This window comes from Cucumis melo, chromosome 1 (assembly GCF_025177605.1).
Source record: "Cucumis melo cultivar AY chromosome 1, USDA_Cmelo_AY_1.0, whole genome shotgun sequence".
NCBI classification, from domain to species: domain Eukaryota; kingdom Viridiplantae; phylum Streptophyta; class Magnoliopsida; order Cucurbitales; family Cucurbitaceae; genus Cucumis; species Cucumis melo.
The window spans coordinates 2,074,843-2,102,706 of NC_066857.1; the positions used below are offsets into that span (position 1 = coordinate 2,074,843).

At 33.1% G+C, this 27,864-nt stretch overlaps 2 protein-coding genes across 2 annotated transcripts; one reads left to right on the plus strand and one right to left on the minus strand.

Annotated features, from left to right (window-relative positions):
• LOC103495455 (putative clathrin assembly protein At1g03050) lies at positions 1-2,874 on the plus strand. Its single transcript, XM_008457022.3, has 2 exons — positions 1-925; positions 1,535-2,874. Exons 1-2 carry the CDS (start codon positions 211-213, stop codon positions 2,647-2,649), a joined length of 1,830 nt encoding a protein of 609 aa, XP_008455244.2. The 5' UTR covers positions 1-210; the 3' UTR covers positions 2,650-2,874.
• A 1,147-nt stretch (positions 2,875-4,021) lies between these two features.
• Positions 4,022-25,993, minus strand: LOC103495456 (phosphatidylserine decarboxylase proenzyme 2-like). The gene is made up of 21 exons (XM_008457023.3): positions 25,522-25,993; positions 25,339-25,418; positions 24,183-24,207; positions 22,741-22,800; positions 21,932-22,000; positions 19,524-19,616; positions 19,225-19,275; positions 17,879-17,962; positions 17,348-17,439; positions 16,492-16,647; positions 15,641-15,725; positions 14,974-15,085; positions 12,083-12,183; positions 9,685-9,732; positions 8,757-8,903; positions 7,773-7,868; positions 7,620-7,694; positions 7,420-7,512; positions 6,097-6,183; positions 5,951-6,001; positions 4,022-4,505 (listed from the first exon to the last, which is right to left on the minus strand). The coding sequence occupies exons 1-21, from the start codon at positions 25,741-25,743 to the stop codon at positions 4,350-4,352; spliced, it is 1,983 nt and encodes a 660-aa protein (XP_008455245.2). The 5' UTR covers positions 25,744-25,993; the 3' UTR covers positions 4,022-4,349.
• Positions 25,994-27,864: the final 1,871 nt, after the last annotated feature.

Here is a 27,864-nt window from a genome sequence, read left to right on the forward strand (position 1 = left end):
AGAATAGATAAACTAAAACAGCCTTATATGACAAACATTACAAAGCCTCCCACTTTTGGATGCTAAAAGAATGGGAAATGCAACGTTGATAGAACGTTGAATTTACGAGGAACAAACAAAAACAAAAACAGAACAAGAACGAAAACAAGAGAGCGAGAGCAAGAGCAAGAGCAAGAGAAAAAACAATAACAAAGTGATCGATCATACCCCATGGCACCAAGCAAGATTAGACGAGCATTAGGGGCAGTGAAGGACAAGACAAGCATAGGTTTGGCGAAGGTTGGAAGCAGCAATTCATTGTCGGATTTAGAAGTAGCCATTGTGAAAGCCACAAGACATGAAGAGTACCCAGCCGAAGAGCGACACGTACGAGAGATTCTTAGCCTCACCTGCTACTCACGAGCGTACATAAGTGCATGCGTAAACACGCTATCCAGGCGACTGAACAAGACAAAGAATTGGACAGTGGCACTCAAAACCTTAATGTTAATCCAACGGTTGGTGTCGGAGGGCGACCCAGCATACGAGCAAGAGATCTTTTTCTCGACAAGGCGTGGGACAAGATTCTTGAATATGTCTGATTTTAGAGATGCTTCTCTATCAAATTCTTGGGATTATTCTGCTTTTGTTCGTACTTACGCTTTGTATCTTGATGAAAGGCTTGAGTTTAGGATGCAAAGTCGAAGAGGGAGAAGGAGTGCCTTTGGATTGGATGAAGAAGATGAACACCATCACCACCAACAACAAAATAGCTGCAGTAGTAATAACAACAACATTGACAACGACAATAATGACGAGGAAGACAACAGCAAAGCCATTGTCATAAGAGCCACACCGATACGAGATATGACGTCCGACCAAATATTCTCGAGGACACAACATTTACAACAGCTTCTTGAACGCTTTTTGGCTTGTCGTCCTACAGGTTCGGTTCGTTTCAATACTACTTTTGTTTTAGTATTTTTGTATCTTTTTTACCTGTGATATATTTTGGTTTACGTTACTTTCAATCTTGATTCGTCTCATTCCTTATTCATAACGTTCATTTTGGTGACCTACCATTTTTATCCATATTTACAAGATTTTAACACAAAATTTATGCATCACGGAAAACTTCTAATAAAATTTCATGGTTATTTTAGCGAAGAAAAAGTAATACAATGAACGTTTTGAAAATACAGGTACCATAAGAAAAAAAAAATACATAATAAAAAAGAATGCTTTCTTAGAACTCCAACCTATGAGGGTTTACAACATATGCTCACATTAGGATATTCACATTATCCATTATTTATTAAGATTTTAGACCTAAGATCTAAAATGGTTACTTTTATTATAATTATGGAATGCAGTTGCCCCTTATCTGCATTGATTTGAAACGTATTTAAAACACGAAGAGAACTTGCTCCTCTAACAAAAATACAATTGAAAATCTATAACTTAAAAGAGTCTTGAAAACCACTATTTGGCTATTAAATTTCATGAAATTGATTTCTATTATATGTTAATTGATGTTGATTCTACATAAATATAGGTGCTGCTAAGAACAACAGAGTGGTGTTAGTGGCATTATACCCAATCGTAAGAGAAAGCTTCCAAATATATTATGACATAACAGAAATCATGGGGATCTTAATTGATCGTTTCATGGAGTTAAAAATTCAAGATTGTGTCAAAGTGTATGAGATTTTCTGTAGAGTTGGGAAGCAGTTTGATGAACTAGAATTGTTCTATTCTTGGTGTAAAACAATTGGAATTGCTCGTTCTTCTGAATATCCAGAAGTTGAAAAAATAACTCCCAAGAAACTTGAAGTCATGGATGAATTCATCAAAGACAGATCTGCCTTAGCTCAATGCCAAAAAGATAGAGAAAAAGCCCAACCTCAATTGGAAATAGCAGAGGAAGAACACAAAGTAGAAGAAGAAGAAGAAGAAGATATGAATTCAGTTAAAGCTCTTCCACCACCAGAGGATGTCAAAGAGGAAGAAACTACAGCCACGGAAGTGAAAGAAGAAGAGAAAGAAATTAAAGATGAAATGAAGAAGGATAATGAAAATTCAATGATGGGTGATTTACTAAACCTTGGTGAAGAACATGCAATGATAAGAGAAGAAAATGCAGATAAATTAGCATTAGCATTATTTGATGGAAGTGGACCAGTTGATTCATCAGTTAAAGCATTACCATGGCAAGCATTTAATGATGAATCAGCAGATTGGGAATCGGCTTTAGTTCAATCAGCAAGTAATTTATCAAATCAAAGAGCTGATCTTGGTGGAGGATTTGATATGCTTCTTTTAGATGGAATGTATAAACAAACAGCAGTAAAGTCAACAATGGCTGGATCAGGATATGGAGTGAGTGGCAGTGCAAGTAGTATGGCACTTGGGTCTGCAGGGAGGCCAGCAATGCTTGCATTGCCAGCCCCTCCAACGCCTGAAGGCAGTGGGACGAGCTCATCGTCGGTTGTAAGCGATCCGTTTGCTGCATCGGTGGCAGTGGCGCCTCCGCCTTACGTTCAGATGTCGGAGATGGAGAGGAAGCAGAAGCTATTGGTGGAAGAGCAACTCATGTGGCAGCAATATGCAAGAGATGGGAGACAGATACAGCATAATCCTTATACAGGAGGCTTCACACACAGTTATTAGGTGGTTTTTTTGGCTTCACTTGTTTTCAATCAAACTCACATTGTAATTTTTTATGGTAATTTAGTTTCTATTTATCTTTTTTTTTTATTTATTTTTTAATATTTTTCTTTTGTTCTTTTTCTGTTTTTTACTCAGTAAAAGACAACAAGAACAAAACAGTGTTTGTATGTGCTGTTACTTTTGGTAGGGATGACACAATGTAAATAAATAAACTATTTAACGTTAGATTTGTGTTTATTTAGTTTGATGATATTCTAGTTATCAACATCTTTTCAAATTCCTTTTTTTTCCTATGAAACAACAAATTTAATCGAGAAAAAACAAAAACATAAAAAAAAAAACAGCCCAACACAACACTTCGACTACAGAAAAGGGATCCAGCGAAGAAAAATGTTTCCGAGAGAATAATTATAAAAAAGCTTCGAAATTGAAGCCCAGATTTATTTTCTTACTCGATCAATTCTTTTTCCTCCTTTTACTTCAAAATCCTCTTCATTCCTTCTCAAAATTATGTTCCACTCAAGTACATATGGAACTCATACAAGTTCTTAAGAGAGAAATAAGAAAATAAAAGGGCTTGTTTGTTTTTCTCTAGGTTAATAAAATTTAAGAAAACGAATATGGATGAAGGATTTAATTTAGGAGAGACTAACACTACTGCTAAAACAAAAAAACCAAGATATTCTGCTATGATAATCTCCTATGGAAGATAAATTTCTAGAATGAAGATTTTCTTGGAGAATATTTCTTCAAATATAATCACATATTTAAACTCACACACACAAACAGACACATCTATAGTTAGTCATATAGATACCGATTTTTTTTCCTGTTTTTTTAACAATGAATCCCATTATTCCTGATTTTAGTATTAAAATATGATATCTTTTTAGACTTTGTTAAGCTTTTGGAAAGATATTTGAGAGTTTTATGATTGTACTTTTATAGTCATTTTCAAATGTATCTTAGATTTTACGTTCTGAATTAACCTAATTAAAATTAAAAACCATCCATAGATATCGAATTTGACTTAATAGACACTTCATTGATGGTTGCCTATTTATCGCATCAACAATCAGCTAGGAAGTTTACCAACTAGTTTCTTTTTTAGTAGGTTATAGTAGAAATTTAAACCCCCAACTTTAAAGGGAAAAAAAAACATGTCAATTAACAGACTAGTATTTACTTGCGGAAACCACAATAAAAATTTAAACAACAAAAATTCAAACATGACAAATGACTCACAATTCCCACTAAATACCTAGAAATGTGCATAAATAACCCGTGAATTACTGAGTTAACATGTGACTAGTACTTCTGATAATTTATCTATATGGAAGCAGTCATTTCAAACACAACCTTCACACCTAGCTAAAAAAATATTGAATTCGTTGTATAAATGAACAAGAAAATATTCATAAATATGAAAACAGAAAATAGGTTAATAACCCTTCTCAAGACCTAAAAAGTAGAAATACAAACTCATGATTGGCACAACTTACAACACAATTGTTATACATACACTCGTTAGTTTTATTGATATCCACAAAATCGATCAGTGTTTTTTTTCTTTTTTTTCTTTTTTTTTTCCTCCACCGTGGGACAGTGACAGATCATAGTAAATAGATGGAATTGCAAGATTCACAAAAACATTAAGACAACTATGAACAGAGTAGAAAACGAGACATACACAATTGAGCTCATTTTTGGTCGTCTATGGCACAACGACTTACATCTGGAAAATCGGTTTGAGAAACTCTTCTGGTAGAAAGACCAAGCTTAGTCCCGACGCGAACCAACGTTTCAAGTGATCTGGAACTATTTGCTAACAGGTCCTCATCTAATTGGATCGAATCCTGCATGACAATTTGAAAATTCTACTAAAAAAACTTGTTTTATAGATGGCAGAAGTGGGGGATTGTGAAACTTTTCATTATTCAAAACTAAAACTAAATTTCAGAATTTAGAAGGAAAACAACGTATAGACCACAAGAATGCAGTAAAGTTGTGAGATCAATGAAGATTTCTAGGGTGGTTTGACGCTCATATTCAGAACGATAACGATGCTCAACTAAATTAACTGAACTGCATCTGTTTGTAGGTCCCAGATAGAATTGAGAATCCTACAACAACATTGGAAATATGCACCCGACTACTCCAAAATTATTTATAGACTTTAGTGATTACTTATCTAAAATCTAATAATAATAAATTCTTAGAGATTAAACATCGACCGTTTGGGACAAAAACTATAATAACTACCTCTAGCTATATAGTAAATACTATTTAAATATCTTCTATTACCTACGATAAACACTATTTCAAAACCTCTTGTTTGCTACAACTTTTACTATTTCACATTCATCAACTTTTTATTATTTGCTATTGTGTTTGCTATCTCCTCTTCAAACTAAAATAATGTACGCCATAAACACATTATTGTAATCCAAACGAAATTAATCTACACCCAAATACAAACTATTATAACTTAACTATAATAACCTATAACTATAATAACCTATAACTATAATAACTCACTTCTTGCCCCGAACACCCTTAAGTGTCTAATTTGGAAAAAAATTATAATATAATAAACAATAAATTTTCAACCACTCACTTTATATTAATTATCTAAATATAATAATAAATCATAACAGTTTTATTTATCTAAAAAAAGGTTTTTTTCCTATGTATTGCTCGATTTAACTTTTCGAGTGTTTAATTTGAAAAAAAATTAAGTATTTGTCGACCACTTAAATAACTTTTGAGACAATTTTAATTCATTTTAAATAGTTTTTATCGAGAGAGTTTAAATAAAAATAAGTTTTTTAGAGAAACACTTTTTTCTCCGATTGACCATTAACAAAAGAGTAAAATGCAATTTTACGAACGACTTTCAGTTGCAAAATTCTTGTGTGCTGAAATATGAACATTTCAATCATTCGCCTTTCTATTCTTCTGAAAGATTAGGATTTGGCATGCATAAATGCTATTCCTGTTATTCTAAAAATGTGAATCTTTCAAACAAGCATAGCGCCAGACGAAAGAAGATTAAAAAGCTCTTCTCTAAGATTCCCCCAAAATTTTCAATCACTTCAGTTTGGAACTTTTAGTAAACTTCCAAAGAGTTCCCTATCCATCAATGCAAGCTTTTTCTAAAAATCTATGACTTCAGCATCTCCATAAGTATTGAAATTTCATGTAAAATAGATTCCAACCTCCACGTGATTGGTACGAAATGTTTGACTTAATGAACATAGAACAAAGATACAAATTACAAGAAACGAAATGAAATGCTAACCTTTTCAAAGACACAAATTACAGTACTTCCACCGAAAGAGAAATACCCAAACTGCAGAGAAAGTGAATCAGTTAGAAGATAATACACAGTCCCATCTCCCATAGTAATATGCTACATATGGAAAAAGATATCTATTGTAAGCTTACCTCTTCTCCTTTCTTTACATTATCTCCCTTCCCTTTTTTGAAGGTTATGCTGCCAACCATGGTAGCTCCAATTGCAACAAAAGCAACCTACAGTTGAGGGCAACACTCATTGTCAAAAGAATAATGAACTAAGTTTGTCTTTCAATGTCAATAGACTATGGTCATTAAATACAAAATTGCTATTGGCAGCAAAAGCAACCTAATATATTACACTTGCATGCCATTGACAAACAACTCGACAATTATAAAAGCCACGGTTGACAGTTAGCCAACCAATGCAGCAAATTCAAGCAAATCATTGGAAAAAGAAAATCATAACCTACTATAAGTCAACAAGTAAATATTTAAATTTTTTAATTTATATAAAATAGACTCGTACATCATATGGTCCAATACAACTTCAAATCTACAATGTACAATATCGTTTTGCTCGCTCAATTCATATATTTTCAACGGCTTTTGGTTGAGTTTGTTACCATAACAACAAAGGTACTTTTTAATTTTTTTTTGATATTTGTGAGTGTCCGTGCTAGCTTACGCACACCTCGACTAATCTCACAAGAGAACCTGTCTGACTCTACAACATTTTGGTATCAAAGAAACCCGTAATTCCTAGATTAGGTGGCAACAATGGATTGAACCCATGATCTCTTAGTTAATTATTGAGACTATGTCTCCCTTTTTACCACGGATGGTTTATAAGGTTGCTTATATAGTTTTGGAATTTCTTCCCTTTTGTCAAATATTAGCTTTACTGTATTACGGGTTTATGATTATTATTATTTATTTATTTATTTTAATAGAGACTACAGAAGACTTAAATCCTTGTCAAAAGAGCTAGCCCATAAATGAGTATTCAATTCAAGATTAACTGGAAGAACACTGTGATTACCAAAGGTACTTAACCTTAGAAGAGGTTCCTTCTGATATTTGAACTATAAAATGTCTCCTTCAATATAAATATCTAGTTAAAAGAGTAGGGATTGCATTTCTAAAACAATCTTGATCTCTTAAATAAATGACACATGGTGAGAATGGATGCAAGTTTGTACATAATCCTATACCATTCAATTAGAAATCAGGACATATTACAGAAGTTCAGGCTAGCATGGACTAATAACAAAGAATATTTCTCACACATTATAGCATTTTCAGTGTTATAATATGTGTTTATATCATAATTATACATAGCCGTCCTTTATTGTAATTTTACGTTCCCTAGAGTAGGGTTTCTTAGTTGTCTCTCTCTCTATATATGTGTGTATCTTCAACCTGATTAAATGATATGATCATTATATTCAAACCAAAAGTAAATGAGTAAACCTTGCCAAAATCGGATGTTGAAATTATAGCTACTGAACGCTTGTTCTCTGTGAAGACATTGCAATACTTGCTATTGACAGCAATTGGATTAACCTAACAAGGAAAAGAACGAGTTTAATAGAACATGCAAGTCCTAAAATTATTCTTTGAAAAGAAAGAAAAAAGAAAACCAAACGTTTTTATGTATTCAATGAACATACAGTATACAGGCATCCAGGTATGTCTACAATTTGTTCAATGAAACCAGAGACTGGAAAATGAAAGCGATGATAATCCTGAAACAGAGCAACCCTGCTTAGATTAAAATATGTGATAAGGTTAAATATCACCCATAGAGAGAATAAGGAGAATACTTGTGGTGCCAATCGAAATATCACCAACGTCCCATCCATAAAAGCACTTGCACTTATATCTTGCCCTAAAAGACCTTGAACTGAAAACTTCCGCCCCTACAATTACGAAACAATAATTTCAAATAATTGACTTTAAACTGCCATTCATTGTAGTTGTAGCAGAAATAAGGAAAACCCAAAAATAGTTTGCTATCAACCGAACTTCTGTTGTACTACATTTGCTATAGACATGTTTTCTTCAAGGTAGATGATATATACCAAATAAGAGAATTTTATTAGAGTTCAAAAGTTGGGAATACAAGAAGACAAGAACTAATTCTAATCCTAATAAACCAAAGAAACTAATCCTAATCCTAATAAATTAAAGAAACTAATCCTAATCCTAATAAATTAAGGGTTCGACCATAAAACCCTACTTCCTACCACATCAATAGACCTAATATATTATTTAAAAAAAAAGCATTATCAAAAGTTTTTCTTCATTGCCTGATAGATAAAGCATTCAATTTCAATACAGTATAATGATTTCACTGGAGAGTTTCCTCCAGAATTATTTAAAATAGCATTTCTATAAAGCTTTGTCTGAATTTTTTGCATAATGAGTTTTTATTACGGGAGTTCATTAGGTTTTCCACCCTTCTTAAAAAAACATATGAATCTAAGCAAAATTTTAAAACAAAATCAAATTTTCAAAACCAATTTTTTTTCATTTCAAAACTTGGCTTAGTTTTTGAAAAAATGTTTAAATAGTAGATAATAAAGTAAGAAAACTATAGCTAGAAGTAGTGATTATATGCTTAGTTTTCAAAAGCATAAAACTAAAACACGGTAATCAAATGGGACCAAACAAACAAGAAGTTATCCAATTTATATCAAATTTTCAACTTTTGAACAGTTATAAACATAATCATCGACTACTACATTTTAAAGAACATGACCGGAAAACATACACCCAATACTGACATCATCAAAGATAAAAAGTACCTTGATCCACAACCTTAGGCTGTCATCAATTGACTTAAATGCCATTAGTCGGCAATCAGCAGCACATACTGCAACATCATCACATTCCACATGCGCAATTGGTCTAACACCAGGCTTCAACTCTCTTATAAAGAATTCATTAAATGTCTGCAAATGTGAGAGTCAAAATTTATTGTCATTATTTTTTTTTAATAGCAGAAACAACACTTCATTCATAAATAAAAATAAAGTTGTTTGTATCCAAGCAATTGAAATAATGCCACAGCTAATGCAGATGTTTATGCACTATTAAGGAAATTCAAGTATGCAATAGGACGGTAATAATATACTTTCCCACTTCTAGCACTACTTGGAAGTCGGAAGGGAAAGTTATTGCTTCCTTGTCATTTAAGAGTAGTAGAAAATTGACACTTCAATATCCTTTTCACGATACATTTACTTTTGGCATTTAGAGGGTTGGAAAAGAGATTCAAGAAGGCAGGCAAAACACCAATTAGTAAACCACAATTTAAAGCTTTACAAAATGCCTTACTACAACACACTCAAGTGACAACAAAAATCCAAAGCTTTGCAAAATCTCAGTCATACGATATTTCGACACAGTGTGCCCAAATTGTAATAGAAAGCAATATTTGGCATTAGTTGGTGGAAACAAGGATCAAATCATAGGGCACACAGTCCCACTATTGTGCCTTGAAAATTTGCACAAAGGTCCAGAATGTGGTTTTCAATATGAACTGGGAAGAAAATAACATTATAGAAACTCAAACACATGACCTCCTACTATGGTAGGACATTAAATCACCTCTCAACTACAAAAATTTAAGCCCATGGGCTGTAAATTTGATATTTTATCCATAATTCAACAAAGCATGCAGGCTAGTAAAACAAGCTGCCATGTTTTCTCCAAAAAAAGAAAGTAACATACCTTGAAATATTCCAAAGGGTGCTTCACCTCATTCATATTGATTTGATCCTGCAAAGCCCAATAGAGGTTGTCATCCACAAGATGCGGCTAACATAATTGTAGTTTACCGACAAGCAAAATATGTAAAGTTGGATAGATAAATTCAGAAAATGCATGCAAGACTGAACACAATAAGGTCTTGTGTAGTAGGCAGTAATCAGAGACTGACAGGGAAAGAAACAGTACACCATAAGCTCGCAAGCTCCTCGTGGATTTGGTGTTTTACTATGCGCTTTTTATTCTTCTCACTCATGGAGGAGATTCCCTCAGAAGTACATTGATTTGGTGTTTACTATCCCCTTTTCATTAGATTTTTTTTTATATCTGTGAGTGTCCGGGCCAGCTTACGTGTACCTCTAATCTCACAGGACAATCCGCCCGACCCTACAACTTGGGTATCAAGGAAACTCGTAGAAAACTAATCCCTAGGTAGGTGGCCACCATGGATTGAATCCAAGACCTCTTGGTTATGTCCTTTTCATTAGTTCAATCTGAACACCATAAAAAGATCCCGGCCCCTGAATAAAATCCCCTTTGAGTTTGCATCTATTCTTCTCGATCAAGCTGGAATCTCCTGAATAAGATCCCCTCAGAAGCACATTGACGTCAGTCTTCAATGTTTTTACTATGCCCTTTTCATTAGTTCCATTTGTACACCATAAAATGCTAAATGGCAAAAGAAATTTGGTTTTAATTAGAAAATTCATACCATCACTTCCAAATATCCAACTAAATTTCAACAATCCAAAAGGTTTACTAGATCCAACTACCAAAAACTCATACGGTCAATTGCAATCATTCAAGCCTCTTCATCCAAAATTTAACCAAAAATGGACCAGAAGGGTACATCCTCTGACTTTTCCTCCAATTTGACTATCTTCTAGAACAGCCAAAATATGACTTAAGAGCCCCAAATTCAGCTTCCTTCTTGTAGTAATTTTCCAAGATTGGAAAATTCCATCCCAGAAATCAAATACTATAAAATCTGTATATGAAGCAACTATAAAAAGAAGCACAAACTGATCATCCAAGGTAGCTCACTGAAACCTGCATCTTTCCAGAATCAGGCTTCTTTTCCATCATTCTTGCAGCAAATAGCAGGGCATGCATTTGAACCTCCCACTTCAAGGGAAGAAGTAGATACTTGTTGATTTATGCTCATGTTGACTTCCTTCTCCAATTTTAATAAAAGAGTGTTTCTCCATCATCCCATAGATTAGAAATATTTTCCCAAGGATTCAATTGTTGCCAATTCTCCAACCAATTGAGCGGCACCTGAGAATATTTTCTTCAGATGTTTGCAATTACCTCCATCAAGCTCTTCAAAGAATCACCACCCCCATTTAGCTGATAAGTCCTAATTTTTAAAGAAAACTACTAGGGTGTAGCCAGTAGCCCACTAATTAATCAATTAAAACCTGCCATGTGGCAAAACAAATTTGACTTATTAATAAAAATTTAAATTGCTATTTTATTACCTTGTGATAAATGATGGTCTAATGGAGATAGATGTAGCCTCTTTGCCCATTTTTAAATATCAGGTAACCAGTTTTTTTCTTTTGTGGATAAGACACGAGCACTTTCCATTAAGAGATCAGGAAGTACAAAATTACCAAACAGCTAGACGAATGCTCTCCAATTGGTTTGTCAAATTCAGGCTGCCAATTTTCAAACCATCTACTTCTAACGGTTAAGAAAATTTATACCAACCAATAAGATGTTTTAACTATCCTCCCCCACTTACTTTCCATAAGTGTGTCAATTTTCTCCCTAGCATATATCAATCTAACTAGAATATGGTATGTTTAAAATAACTCAAGAAAATATCCTGTTAGGTACTATATAGGAATATTAGTATATTAGTATTAAGGGGTATAATGGTCATTAGATGGAAAGTTGGTTACTGGATGTTGTATAAATAGTATGAGGATGAGTGAGTGAAGGGGAGACTATTTTGTGGAGTGATTTAGGGCTTGGGTGAGAGCACTCTAGAGGGAGGTTCCAAGTTCCTTTATACTTGGATTATATTGTAGTTTCTTCTTTAATTATCAATATATTTTAGATCTTGATTCTTGTTAGGAAGTATCCTAACATATCCCTTCTTTGTTCTTTAGACAAAAAGCTTTCTACTTACAGCTGATACGCAATGTGCTTCAGTAATATTTAGGTCAGTATTAAAACCATCTTCTCTAGAACACATCACGGATTTATGTACTTTTTCATTTTCATTTGCAAAAGCTCCATCAGTAAAAGATACTAATAATAGTAATAACTCAAGAAAGTGATCTTTGATCACTATAGTACTTATTTGAAACTTGGTGAAACTTGTGCGGAAATAACTCAAAAAAATAATCATTGCCTTGAAAGATTCAATGAAACTTGGAATATCTTTTGCAGATTCCACTGAATCCATTCGCTTTCCTTGCTTTTCAGAAATGCTATATAAGAGTTCTTTCACCCCTGCATTAACCCATCAAAGAATGTACGTTTAAATCAAAAGAACAAAAGGAGTGAATGAAACAAAATAGCACCTAGTAAAAATGGTGCATTTAATTGAAGTTTAACTAAAGATTTAATAATAAGATCAGAGTTATGCAGCTTATATCGGGTCTTTTTCTTAGTCCCAAGGGCTAGTTGCTTTTGATTAATGGAATGAAAGCAATTTTATCACCATTATGGTTAGAATGTAATCAAAGAGTTTTCCAAGACGAGCATCTCCCTTGGCTAGATCGTTTTGAATTTGCTTGTTTGAAGACTTATTAATCAAAGCAGTTCAGGATTTTTTCTATGCAATACATTTTCTCGACTGGGTTGCCTCACTAATCCCTCTTAGCATCGAAATCTTGATTGATAATCTAGTTATACTTCTTTATTTGCTTAATCTTATATATATATTTCGGTTACATTTTTTATTTCTACTCCTTTGTATAGTTTGTATCGTTTGAGTATTTAGCCTCTTTTTATTATATCAATGAAAAGTTGTTAGGTACTTAAGTACATTGGAGAACCCAAAAGCTAGCTATTGAGGTGGGACGTGGAAGAGCCAAGCCACTTAAGTACCACATTGGTCATCCCATTCTAACCAATTGAGACAAAGGCATCCCATACTACCTTGGTTTCTAACAAAAGTTTGTCTCTTATTGCAAATTACACAAGTGAAACCATGAAGGTAAATAAAATTTAGTACTTAATGTAATATGTTGAAGTCTAATAGAGTCCAAATTACAAGATAAATAATTGTAAGATAAACCAAGTGTTCGAGGTACTTGAACCCTCCTATTAGGATACCACCTAACAAGAACACAAAGAAACACAAGAATACTAAAAGATAGATAATATATTGCAATATAAAAGAAGAAACTATGATAAACCATAGTCTTTTGAGATGGCTACTCTCTCCAAAATTTCCCAAAAAAAATTACTACTAAATTCTTCACCCCCTTGCTCACAATCTACTCCCTTCTATTTATAACTAAAAACCCTAACAAACTTCATATCTAATTATTAATATGCCTCCTACTAGTAATCCTACTCTCCCTAACTAGGAGTCTTACTCCTCCCAATCTTGAGATATTCTCAAACCCTAATTCATACTTCAAAATATTGCCTACCCTCATCATTCCCCAACCCCTCTGTTTAGCAGCAAGCCTAACAGATGTTGTAACTAATTACTAATATATCTTTGAGGAAAAGGATGGGAAAAGGAAGGAGATAGAAAGATGAATTACAGGTCCTTGACTTCCATATGTGAGGAAAATTTCAACCGCTTGTAGAAGAGTTAAATAAAACCATCATGGGTTGGCCTAACGGAAAAAAAAAAAAGAATCTTAATAATTAACTAAAAGGTCATAGGTTCAATCCATGGCGGTCACCTACCTATGAATTAATTTTCTACGAGTTTCCTTGACACCCAAAGTTGTAGGGTCGGGATTGTCCCATCAGATTAGTCGACGTACACGTAAGCTAACCCGAACACTCACGGATATAAAAAGAAAGGAGTTAATGAAGTGATAGCAGGAAAAAGAGTACTTATGTTCTAGATCATTAGCTTAGGTTCCCAATGGCAGTCTCTAGACTCGTGTTTGGAGTTGTATTTTCAGTTGTTTTGCTCAATTTTCTATTTTTTATTTTCCTTTTCCTAAGGAGCGAAACCAAGAATTCATTAAGATTAATAAAAGAAATGCATTCAAGACAACATTCCAACAGAAGGAGCCAAAACAAACCCTAAGCTAAACAAATTCAATCTATATTATAAGCTAAAATGTTTTTAGTTGCATTGTTCTTTTTGGTATTCTTTAGGTGGTCTACTAAGCTCAGCTTTTAGTTGACCGTCCTCTTTCTAAGTTGGATAAGTTATAGAAAAACTTATCGTAAATTTTCATGCAACTTATTGAAAAATAAGACGAAGAAAGAACACAAGATCTACATGGAAACCCTAACATGGAGAAAAACCACGATATATTTGTTTCTTATTATTTTCTAATAATCATAAAGGTATAAAGAGGAAAATTTATAGGCAGCATGAGCCTAATTAAAAGAATAAAAAACTAGGGCAAAGTAAATCTTAACTGCTCATGGGCTTTCAACAAGGTCCACAACTAATCAAAAATAGTTTCTGTTTATTGAGAGAGATTGTTAAATGGAGTGAAAAATAAAATTAGGAGAGTAAATGTTAAACGAATAGAAAACATTGACAAAAAGCAGAAAGAATTCGAGAACAATACTTTTTTAAGAAGCTAATTAGATTATTATATTTTAATTTTTATGTAGGTAGCCACCAAAGGTTTTGAACCCATTTCCCCAAGTACTGTTACTTGTTTTCCCATGATCCACAATCACGGTGAATACAGGGTGGAATATCAATACTAATTATTCTAAAACATGAATAATAGTTATGCACAAGCCATTGTATTTTTCCTTCATTTGATATCCATGAGTGTTCGAGCCAACTTACATGCACTTTAACTAATCTCACAGGACAACCCGTCTGACTCTACAACATTTTGGTGTCAAGAAAATTCATAAAATATTAAACCGATGCCACCATGGATTGAACTCATGACCTCTTAGCCCTTTATTAAGGTCATGCCTCCATTTACCACCACTAAGTCAACCCATAATGGTTTATACACAAGCCATTGTATAGAGGAGACAGAAGGAGGGTCAATAATTGTTCTAACAGGCTAAGCGGTAAGTTTCGAAACAGGTGTAATGTTACATATCAAGATCACTTCACAAACTAAAACATACCTTTATCCATAAGAGTGAGACCTACTTTTGACTGATAGATGGCCCTCATCGACAAAACAATCTTTCCATCAATTATCTCTTCCACTAGCCTTTTTTTCTGCCGATCATAAACCTAAAAAGTAAACTGTGAGCTAAGAAGCAAAAAGTAAAAGATGAAAATACTAAGCTCAGAAAGATATTGATAATATTACAAATAGCTCCGACTCTTATCCAAAAATATTACAAATTAGTTCAAAAACATTTCAACAAAACCAGTTTAAAAGAAAATATTTGGTTGACTTTTACAAATATTGATTCAAATTCTCTCTATTCAAACTCTACTATGTTAGACATTATTTTTTCTTTTCTTGAGGACTTTAAGGTTACTTCAACGTTAGTAAAAGGTGCTGAAAATTATTAACCGGTACGCGTGAATAGAAAACCAAGGAAATAGAGAACTGTAAAATTTACAAGAGATAATCAATTTATCATTTGGAAACATGCTTTTAAAGTTGATCAATTTTCATTTTCATTCCCAAGATGATTCCTTTAAAATCTGTAGGGACGTACTAAGCTGCAGAAGTGTTTAACAATACATCCATTGAATGTAATTAATTACACAAAAAAGAATTTGTATACGGAAGTTATTTAATTTGGAAAAGAGGTGAAATTTAGAGAAGCTACATACAACAATATGAGATGCACTCGAACCAGAGTTTAGACCAACATCATAAGATGAAAAATGCGCCCATTCGCTTAATTTAAACATCCACCTGCAAAGCATCTGAATTTCTCAATCTCTACAGGAAAAAAAGGAGTCAAATATCATTGGTGCATCGATGCTCCTTGCCTCACATGAACAAGGTGTCCTCACTAAGATACATTTCTTGGCAAGGTCTGCATTAGGGTGCACCGGCAGTTTTTAATTATTTAATTATTATACTTAAATTACTGGGGTGATTTAATATTGCTAATGTAAGATATTTTATGTCACCACAATGCCATTTTCTTTTTTATTTTTCTTTAAAACAGGAAAGGAGAAAATTCGTTGATATAAAGGAAGAGACTAACGCTCAACATTACAAATCTCCACCAAGGAAAAGAAAGACAACAAGCGAAGTACAAATGAAAATAATAAACCAAACAAGATACCAAATAAAGCAGAAAGGGAGCTAAAGAGAACCAAAATGACCAAAGGGAAAAAAAAGAAAAAAGACAGATTACAAGAGCCTGAAATAAACCAACTATCCAAATTCTCCCAATTTTGTAGTTACTGATATTTTGATGCAAATATTTCATATCCAAAAAAATGAATGTAGATTAACCTGAAAGGTTTAGTTTAAAAACTTTAGAACTCAGATGTTTAACCTATAGAACAGAAACCTGTTCAAGTAAGGTCATGTTTATTTAATTTAAAAACTTTAGTGGGATCTAGCAAGATTATTCAACATTTATCTCATTTTCTCTGGAAGTTCTACTGCTCTGTTTAGCTATCTTGGCCTGAGTCAAAAAAAGAGCTAATGTACACAAAAACTCTACCCATATGCAGCCTGTTTATCAGTCAAGAAGCCTCCGGTCATAACTTGGTTTCCAGTTCCTTCGTCAAAACATAAAGTCAAGTGAATCATATTGTTCAGTTTATCAGAAACTTCAAGAGTTTCACCACAAACAGGACAACGGTTCATCAATGGCTCCCTGCAATTTAAAGAAAAGCATCAACATGCTACAAAAATGAAAAGGAATGTGATGAAGAAATAGGAGAGTTGTAAGCACAAAAAATTAAATATATACATTCCACTTTCAACCCCAATCAAAGTTCATTAGCAGGTTTTTCACCAGTAACTGTCTCTTAATTGACACTACATTCCATCTTCATAACATTCTTGCTACTGTAGTAAAGATTTTGTTTGCTGTCACTTAACAATAGTTTGTCTTACCTTATTAGGCATGAAATGAAAAAAAAAAAGTCTCAAATATGTAAAGTACTGCTTGCATGGGGATGGGCAGAGAAACTTTCCAAGATGTGCATCGCACAAGTAAATTCTTCAATAATATGCATAAAGACAATGGTAACTCCACTATCCAATTTTCACAGAGATCCCCAATTCTTTGTGTTTCAAGCTTGTTGTGCTTATTTGGTTTTGAATAGTAGGTTTTCCTTTTTATTCTTCTTATTTCGTATCTTTTGAGCATTAGTCACTTTCTATTGGTCGAATGAAATATCTTGATTCTTGTTAAGATAAACACTTAAGAAAAAATTGCAACTCCACTATCAATCATTCTACTTTACCATGAAATCTAAAAAATTTTCCGATTTTCAAGTATCAAATAATGATCTGATGCAAGAAATAAGTTAAAAACATTATTCCAAAGAATGATTTAAATGGATCATTACTTCTCTTGTTGAGCAGCAAGAAGAGCAGCCAACTCATCAAGCGTGACAACACCATCCCCATTCTTGTCAGCTGCCTTAAAAAGCTCCTCTTTCTACAATATTAATAACTATATCACTAAGGAAAATTAATATAAAACCAGATAGAGCAACGAAGATATTTATTTCAGAGAATAAGTACTTTAAATTAGAATAAAAAAGAAATTAAAAGAACTTCAAACAAGATAAACTGAAAAATAAACATCTAAAGCTGATTCAGCAGATTTTCATCCTTGGAAACAGAAGCAAAATTCAATTTTAATCAGATAGTAGAACCAGTGTAGAATGAACTTATTTTAGGAATAAGGAACTTATGTTCCATAAATAAAGGAGAAAGAATCACAAGGATATAATGGGAGAATAAGAAAAAAAGAAGCGATCTAACTTCTAATTTCTACCATTCCAATTAACAGACCAACGTCAGAATCATTTCCTACAATGACTTAAATGAGTAGAAAAGAAACAGAGAGAGAAGATCATGTTTAAACGCCAAACCTTAGAAGCTGCCACTTGATTGCCAAAAGCATCAATTAAATCCGAAAATTCAGGAAATGAGAGCTCTCCATCCTCATTATAATCCTGTGAAAATATGAGAGCTCAAAAATATGAAAGTCAACAATATTAAGTAGAAGAGTTCTAGAGACGAAAATGGGATTACATGCTTGTGATGTCTGGCAAACATAATTAGAAATTATATAAATATATAAAAAAAATAAAATAAGAAAAAGCGATATGTAGTAAAACAAAAAAGAGAGAGAGACAACAGCCTAAGAGCGAGAAATTATATGTATGACTAATTTCTCCAAGGGTTGGTTAAAAGATCAACAGTAGTTTCTTGCAAAAAGAAGGGTGGTGGAACCCCAACCCAACACTCTGAAGGAAACTAGTCATTTAGGAATTTTTCTTTCTTTTTCTCTATTACCATCAACTGTCTTTTAATAATTATTATTTTTCCTAGTATCACTAGACTTTCTTGGAACTGTTTATATTTTGATATAAAGAATTATACAGATACATCAAGATGGCCAAAGATGTAGTTTCACGAGGTTTTCTATTTTTTCTATTACCATCAGGAGATTTTGGGTAAAATCAAGTTGTCGAGTCTCCGGAAGAGCTTAGCAGCCTTGAGGACTCGCTTAAGGAGGAAAGGTTATCATTAAGGCAGAGTTTGCAAAGCTGATTAGAAAGGATAATTTACTTGACACCTTCCACTTCCGATATATGTTCTTTAGCACTTCCACTGCATAACATCAGGTTTTGAACTAAGTTTTCAAAGTATTTCAGTCGGCTGAACTTGGTTTGCTAACCAAGTACTACTAAACATTGCCGTGAGTGTAACTTTAATGCTAGTATATGACATATTTTAAACCAATTCCAAGTCAAGCATGCAAGTATTTTAAATACAACAATGGTCCCAAAAGACACAAGAATTTACTTCTCATTTTAGTTCAAAAGAATTTCCTCCTCAAAGTCATGAAAGAACTTCAAATATATCCTACATATACTAATTAAAATTAGACGACCATCAGCTTCCATCAAAATAACGAAGAACATGCTATCTTTACGAGATTCTTTTTACTTTCACTTGGGAAGCATCGTTTAGATAAAGTAGCAGAAATGGTGAAAACAATGCAGGTGAAGGTAAGGGTTACATGATGAAGGAGAAAATATGGGATTTTGACCTAAGCTTTAATCTTAGGCAATTTATTCAAATATCTACTGTATGAGAAATTTTTACCAGATATCCTTGAAAGAATATAGCAACCTACATCAGTCTTAGCAATAAGCAATAGAACTTTTATTCCTTATATCATTAGCTACAAGAGAACATTGTAACATACCACAATAGATAAGATTCGCTTTGCAAAACGTTTCTCTGTTTCGATCGGGTCCTGCCAATAATAACATAAGTTCTTCTAGAAAAGAAAACAAAACTTTTCATTGAAAAATGAAAAGAAACTAATGCTCCAATTGAATAATACAAGTGCCTATCTGAATTTACTAAAGACGTGAAATAAATATTTTCACACCATATTATAAGGTGTACAAACAAACATAATTCTTAGGTTGTTTTCGGTTGTCGTAAAAAGGTTTAAAAGAAACACACACAAACACAAGCATAATTTGACATATTGCGCACCTCAACAGAGCATGACACAGAAATTTTGCCAACCACTGCATTAGGTGGTGATGGATCCAACAATTCGAGTTCCTCAATATCAGAGTCTGAATCCTGCAGCACCACAATAGAACAAAAATTGTTCATGAAAGTAACAGAAAGTGAGAGAAAAAAACTGTCATATGCTATTACTTAAAAATGATGAAGATAGATTTGGCAAAAAATCAGATAAACTGGGTAAAGGGCTGCCAATCTAGCCCATTCTAACAAAGGCTTTTTATTTTGCACTAGAAGTTTTAAAATAATATACACCTTTGGCAACTTTGTAATAAAGCATTAATTCCTATCATTCACAATTCTATTACTTTAAAGTTCAAAGTACAAGAGAAATATACATCGAGCAAAATAAATAGACCAAAGGATTAGGAGGCACACTCGAACATCTCAACTAGGCTAACACCTCCTTAGCACCCCTATCATGTTCGAGATTACAAACCAAAGGACACAACATAGTCAACAAATCGAAACGGCCTTGGGGGTCAAATGACCAAACCTTGTGATCCTCAAAATCAAGAGTTTTTTTCAACGGAGAGAAGGGAGAGTAATGATTCAAATTCAACAATTTCTGCATCTTTTAAACTTCTTCTAAATGATAGGGACCAAGAGAGAGTAACAAAATCCCAATAATCTGCAACCAAGCCGTGGGGGAGTAAGGCTATTCTGTAGAGTAAGGTAAAAAGAACTTTGAGAGGAGAAGTTCCAAACCAAATGTCTGGCCAGAAACTAGTTCTGCTACCATTACCAAGTTTAGTTAATGCTAGAGATTCTACCGACCTCCACACCCTTGAGATGCTAATCCATGGGCTCCTTAGACTATTTCCGAACTTTTCCTATGTGAACCAACCAAAAGGCTCCTTACTGTGGATGCTACAAATGATTTTCCTCCAATAGGCAGAATCTTCCATAGCAAATCTCCAGCCCCATTTTGTTAGCAGGGCACAGTTGTGAGTTTTGAGGCCACCAAGATCAAGACCCCCGCCCTTTGAAGGGAGGGAAACCAAATTCCATTTGACAAGATGATTAAGTTTGCTACCAGAATACCCTTCCCAAAAGAAATTCCTTGTGATTTTTTCCAGTGAGACTGCCACATTTTGAGGAATAGAGAACGAGGATCGATAATAAGTTGGGTGACTTGCCAAGACTGCATTACACAAAGTTTGTCTTCCTCCTCTAGAGATGTTAAAGCGCTTCCATCTGTCTAATTTCTTATGAACGCAATCAATGACTGGTTGCCAAAACTCTTACGTTGAGGATAGCCTCCTAAAGGGAGGCCTAAATACATAATGGGTAAAGTTTCTGCCTTGCAGCCAATATGAGCAGCAGTTTGAAGTAGGATGTCCTCGGGTAATTAACTCCACTAAGAGCTAATTTTTCCCAATTAACTTTCTGCCCCAAACACCATTCGAAGAGTCTAATGGCTTCCTTAAACTTGAGAAGTATTTGATCATCAAATTTACAGAATAGAAGGATATCATCAGCAAATTGCAGCAAGGGGAGGTGGATCAAATCCTTGCCCACGAGGAAGTCCTCATACTGTCCACTTAAGTGAAGCTTGTTAGTAATGGCTGTTAAGACGTCACTTACAAGGAGAAAAAGGAAGGGCGAGAGGGGGTCCCCTTGACGGATTCCTCTTGAAGCAGTTATACGGCCCCTTGTCTTGCCATTGATGAAAATGGAGAATTTAGGATTTGACAAACAGGCCATCATCCATGCTATCCATTTGGGGCAGAAACTTCTCAGATTTAGAACCTTTTCTAAAAATCTCCAATCTACTCAGTCAAAAGCTTTTTCGAGGTCTAGTTTCGAGATCCAACCTTTTTTCTTTTTGGCTTTGTAATCCTCCATTGCCTCGTTTGCAATCAAGATAGGATCAAGAATTTGCCTTCCTTCAATGAAAGCACTTTGGAAGGGGCTGATGATGGAGTCCATTACTAATTTCAATCTTTCTGCAAGGACTTTATAGCAATCACCTTAAAAGAAAGGGTTGTGAGGCTAATTGGACGAAAGTCCTTCATAACTGAGGCATTCTCTATTTTCTGAACAAGGCAGATGAAATTCTCTTGAGCACAAGCGTTTAGCCTATTCATAAGGTGAAATGGTTAAAGAAATAAGATCATATCGATTAGTACTCTTTAGTCATTCATATATCGTCGGCTATAATAATAAAAAAAAAACTGCCTATACTGTGTTATTCGAAAAAATTGTATTTAATAGTTAATACTATGTAGCAGAAAGATTTTAAAATATAGGGAGTAACTCGGCACTTGCAAAATGCTAAAGTTAACAAAAATGAACGTTTCCATGTGAAGCGTTTGAAGTAATGGAACTAAATGATCATGGATGGGTCTGATGTGGTAATAGCTACTCACCTGTGATAGAAATTCGAGTAGATCGATTTCACAAAACCCTACAAGGTTGTTTCGGGATATTCTATTAGTCTGCAACATAAAAGGATAATTTACAAACTTTAGATTACACGATTCCATGGAATCTAAATGAATGCCTATAAATAATTCATGCTCAAACGTGTGTATATTCCTGGTTTAAAAATTAAACAAAAAAGAGATATTTAACTCTCTAAATTTTTAATAGCAGTCAAAGTTGTACGTGATGTGGCTGCTACTACATTTTTCTCATACGTTTCTCTTCTCTCAAATCTACAAAATTATGCAATTCTGTAATGCTACTTTCATTATCAATATTCTATGGCAAGTTAGCATTGTTTTTAATATTTGACATTACTGCCCCTAGTGGTTACAAAGTTGTAATTTTGAGATAAAATTACAAAAGCGGGAGAATTTGAAAATTTAGCAAAAGTTGACTTCAGTTTCAACTCTGGTTTTCTTTCCACAAATTTTGTTTCTTTCACCCATTAAAGTAAGCAATAAATTAATTATCATAATGAACTTCTATAAAATTCATTCAAAATTTTTTAGAATCATAAAATTATACTAAATTAGATATATGATATGTTAAACTAATAATTAAATATTGAAAAGTTCTTTTAAGGTCATATATTACTTTTGAATTGAAAATTAATTCGTTTTTCTATTTATATTGTAGTAATAAATAAAACTGGAGCTACAGAAACTTAAGCTTAGCAACCTTTTTTTTCTGGGAAATCTCAAATAAACCCTAAACAAAGTTAAAAGCATTCAACTTAAAAGATGATTACTACCTCAAAAACAGAAATTCTCGCAATATGAGGTCCATCTTTTTCCAAGAGAAGCTTCTTTTCCTGAGAAGAAATATTGTATTTAAACAAAGCTCCATATGTCAGGTGATTCAGATATTAAATACGTATTAAATGTGGCCCAACAGTTCTAAACTGAAGAATAAGCATAAATGTTCAATTACATTACCGTAAATCCTTACTTCAGATTAAACAAATGATATTTAAGTAGGTTTTCTTTTTTCTTTTTTTTTTTTTTTAAGGAAACAGAAATCTTCATGGATTGTTTATTTAAAAAAAAAAAATTGATGGATGAAATGTAATACATAAAACTATAGAAATAGCAGCAAACATAGAATAGAAAAACTTAATTACAAGATTCTAAACACACAATTCATAGAACAAAAACAAGAACACTAGATACACTAGAATCCCGGACAGAACAATCTGTTTCAAAAAACAAAAACAAAAAAAAAAACATGTGCGCTTGCATTTTTTTAAATTTTAAAGGAAAGCTAATAGGGAGAAAATAGAACCAACTGAAGGAGGAACACCAACCAACTGCAGAAAAAAACAGAAACTTGACAACACAAGAAACTGAATAGTGAATACCACGAGGACAAAAAAGTTCAGAACGTAAAGTCTTCAAAACTTCCAATTTCCAAACGTCAAGAAACTTTAAACTTTTAAGAAACCGTGGCCTTCTTCCTCACTTCCAAAACTGCATTTTCTTCAAAAGAAATGGGATCTTTAACATATTCATAACTTTGATTTGAAAAATGACAAGTCATCCAAACCAGTAACAAAATACAGGACTCAAAAATTCAATGAGAACAAACCACATCAAAACAACAAAAACTAACTCTGTTTCAATAAGGAACCTAAAAGCACTTTAGCTTTAGAAACTAATCAGTAACTTCCTCATGAGATGAGGAAAAGACAACCATCCTTCAAAATAGTAGCTTTAGAACCAAAACAGCAACTTCCTTCATTCTGGCAGGTTGGGGTGATGCCTGGGGTATGTGCTATTTCGTGGGGGTCTTAAGGTGAGATAGACAACATAACCTGCAGAGGGCACAGGAGATCTTTTGACGATGTTTAGTTCCTTGTTAGATTCTCTGTTTTTCTTTGGACCTCTATTTTTAGGCTCTTTTGTAACTAATTGCTTGGTTTTATTTCTCTTGACTGGAGTTTCTTATTGTAGCTTGGCTCCGTTTTTTGAGCTTTTCCTTCTTTGTACCCTTGTATATTCTTTCAATTTTCTATATGATAGTAAAACTGACTTAAATAGAAACGCATTGATGGAACAATTTAAATCAATTCCTGCTCAAGAAGTGATAGGGAAAGCATTTTAAATACAAATGCAAACAAAAATTTTAATTTAGTTGAATACAATGCAAATAAAGAAACTCAATTTTCTGCAAAATAGTAGAGGTCTGAGTACTCACAGAGTTCCAAGCTGGTTCTTTGGTGCTGCAGAACCAATGAAACCCAATCAACAAACTCAACATTATAGATTTACGCATGTATATGTATATGAAAGGTATAGAAAATTTTATGAACATGTCAGATATCATGCTCCAATTTTACCAAGGGCTCCTAAAAATGGCAGTTAAAATTGAAAATGTCTAGGATGATAAAACCAAATTGGCCAGCCCAGACAAGAAAGTAAAAGTTTCGAGTCAATTGAAAATGACAGAAACTTTAAAGTTAAAACTTGTGAATTTAAGTTTGCATCCCAGGTAAATTTTACAAAACTACAAGTACGGTTAAATTTATAACTCTTTTTATTCCTGTAGTCCCGAAACCTGATTCTTAAAAAAGTAATAATAATTCGTTCAGTTGCTACGTTCAAATTCAAACTAATCCCATGAAAATAGCTAACCTCCAGAATAATGATTTCGCTTATTTCTTTGAACTTTGTGATTCTTATCAGATAGGTTTTCTGTACTTGGTGAATTGTTCATCACAATTAGAAAATTTGCAACATTGTCAATACTCTTCTGTGTAAGAAACTATGTAATTCGATGAAAGATTTTCCTCTTTTCTCTAAGAATAGCGATAAAAAGCACCTTTCTGCTCTAACATTCAATACAGTGTTAATAAGACATTTAAACAGCACAAAAGTTAGAGAACCCAAACGTATTTCCAACGTTTTAGATATTGTTTATACTGTTTCCAATTTTCACTTCCCACCACGTCTCAATTTTTCGGGAGAAAGCAAAGGTTTATGCGGACAATGTAGTAATTCAACTCTCATAGTTTTCCCCACAATGTAACTTTCCAGCACAGCAAACCAACCTTTGCTTTTTCCCTTTTACACCATAAAAGATTCCCTTCTCCAAGATGGAACAACATTTTCCAATTACAAGATTCCCATACCTAATTAATTTAAAAAAATAAAACGATAACTTCATTTCAGCTATTGTCGCTACAGCAGGCAAATGAGAAAAAGCGATGAAATCAAGGAATATACGTGCGGGTGTGTAGCTTGCTTCTTTGTCTAACAATCACGTTTGTTTAAAGATCAGCAGAGCAGTCCCAAAGGATTAACCAAACACAAAAACTGTCAGAAGAACAGAGACAAAGAACCAGGCACTTAACTGGTCAGAGATTCCCGTTCGAAAAGTCTGTTCTCCAAATGAAACACAAGCTAGCCACCTGTCCTTGAAATCCATTCGCGCCTACAAACAAACAATAGCAAAACACATAAAATAAAATAAAAACAGATAGAGAGAGAGAGAGAGCGGAATCAAGACGAGAAAGCGAAGTTAGGCAGAGAAATACACGAATAAGAGTTAGAATAGCGATTCCAGCGAAATCCTCCGCAGAGCCAAGTTTGGTATGAGAACGAAAACCTCTGCCATTGGTGACTTTACGACGCCTACGAAGAAAACGACGAAGATGAACACGATTCTTAAATCGAGAAATACGAGATTCTTCGGCATCGGGATCGGAAGAAGATGAGGAGGAGGAGGAGGAATCGAGCTTGGAAGTGCCATTCCCCATTATCGGCTCTGGCAAAGCTGGTGATGCCGCTCTTTCGGTGTGGAAGTGGAGAAATTGGATTGGAAAAATGGTAGAGAAGTTCACGTCATGAGGAGGAATTGACTTGGTTGGGTCAGTGATTTCATGATTATTGTATTTGAAGCCAAGGTGGGAATTGGTATTGGAAGAATGTCTCGGTCAATTCAAACCTTTTGGTCTGCCTTTTTATGCTCTCTGCCCGCTGGCGGCTATTCCTTTAAAGCAATCAATCATTTTTCTTTTCTTTTGGCGTTTTCGTTGTGTGTTTTGTTTATTTTATTTAGTGGTTGGATCCATAATTCGAATGCTTACTTGCTTCTTCAACCTTATCTTCATTATTGATTCTCGAGCCCTGCTTTCTCATCTTCATACTCAAACTTAATATCACCATTTCTTTTTGTTTATTAACAAAAGCAAAATTGATGTTTGTTAGAGGTGAAGTTGATGTATTTAATACATTCAATCAATCAACACACAGAATAAACTCTATTATCCAAAACAAAATGTCATAAAAAGCTTAAAATCGAGTTCGTTGTAATGGCGTTTAAGTCATGAGGCAGTGTGTCCATGAAAATATATTTTTTACTAATACAAAAGACATGCAGTCCCAAAAATGTACTTATCTATAAATAAATGGTAGGAATTAGATTCCACTATGTAGATATTATTTTTTGTTTAAAAGATTCAGTGATGTATATACTTAAACATACAAAATAACACATATTGTATCACGTGGATTTAGCATAATAGGTACACAGAGACTCTCGAACCCTTCTCAACTTTATTGTCTTTATATAATATATATATATATATATATATATATATTTATGTTTTAATATTTATAGTTAGGTTAGTGGTTACTCTACCCGTCAGCTCCCTTCCAATTCAGGTAATTTAAATTCCCCACTGTGTTGTATAAATTAATAGGAGTTAATAAGTACTAGTTATAATAGGTATCAGTTTCTAGGGAAAATAATTAAATATGTAACAAATTATAAATATAGAAAATTTGGTCAAAATTTATTGGTGATAACTTCTATCGTCGAAAAACTCTTATGGTCTATTAATAATAAATCAATATTTTCAACATAATCTATTATTGATAAACTTCTATCAACGAAAAACTCTTCTCAAAGTCTTGAACTCCTTGACACTCACATAAATTTTTATAAAAGTCAAGTAAAAAAAAAAAAAGCCTTAAGATGTAATTGTGTAAATATAATACCAATAAATAATGTATGAAAATTAGAAGTACTAAAGTAATTTACATATTAACTCTATTATTATCTACTGATTTAAACATATTTTAACTTTTTCACATTTCCTATCAGCATCAAAATCGTCAAACCTTAAATTATATATTTGGTCAAATTTAGCATTTATATTCAAGTTGTTTAGTTGGTCAAATTCTATGTGTGTGTTTTTTTTTTTTTTTTTTTTATTATTATTATTATTATTAGAATGTTAAATTTAATTTTGACCAAGTATGAATTTGAATATCGACTATACCCATATGGAATTAGTTTTTAGTAAAGTTGAAAGTTAAAAAGAAAAAAGAAAAAAATGGATTCACAAATTTGACTTGAGTAAATTGTTTGTAGTGAAAAACATCATCCATTTTCTTTTAATTTCTTTAGATTATATTTTAGTGTTTAAAAATAAGATCATATGATTGAGTTTTTATCTTTATTCAAAAGGCAAAAGTATCTTTATATCAATTTCAAGAATAAAAGTTGGGTTGAAACTTTTATATCATCTCCTATGGTAATGAATTTGTTTTGAAAGTTATTTATTTATTTAATAAACAAAAAAGTGTTTTGTATTCAGATTGTGAGTTTTTTTTTTCTTTGAAAAATAAATGAGAAAGACAAAAATAAAAAAGAAAAAAAAAAGATCTATGTTGCATAGATATTTTAAAAATTAATTATAAGAGACTTTACATTTCTGCCATTGACTTTGGATTTTAAAAGCATTTCAAGAATATTAAAAACAAAGTGTTTTAGGATTTTTTTTTTATTTTTTTTTTTATTTTTTTTATTTTGATAACGAATTTTTATGGAAATTGATTGTGATGTTACCTTTTGGTCTTCATTGATCAAATAG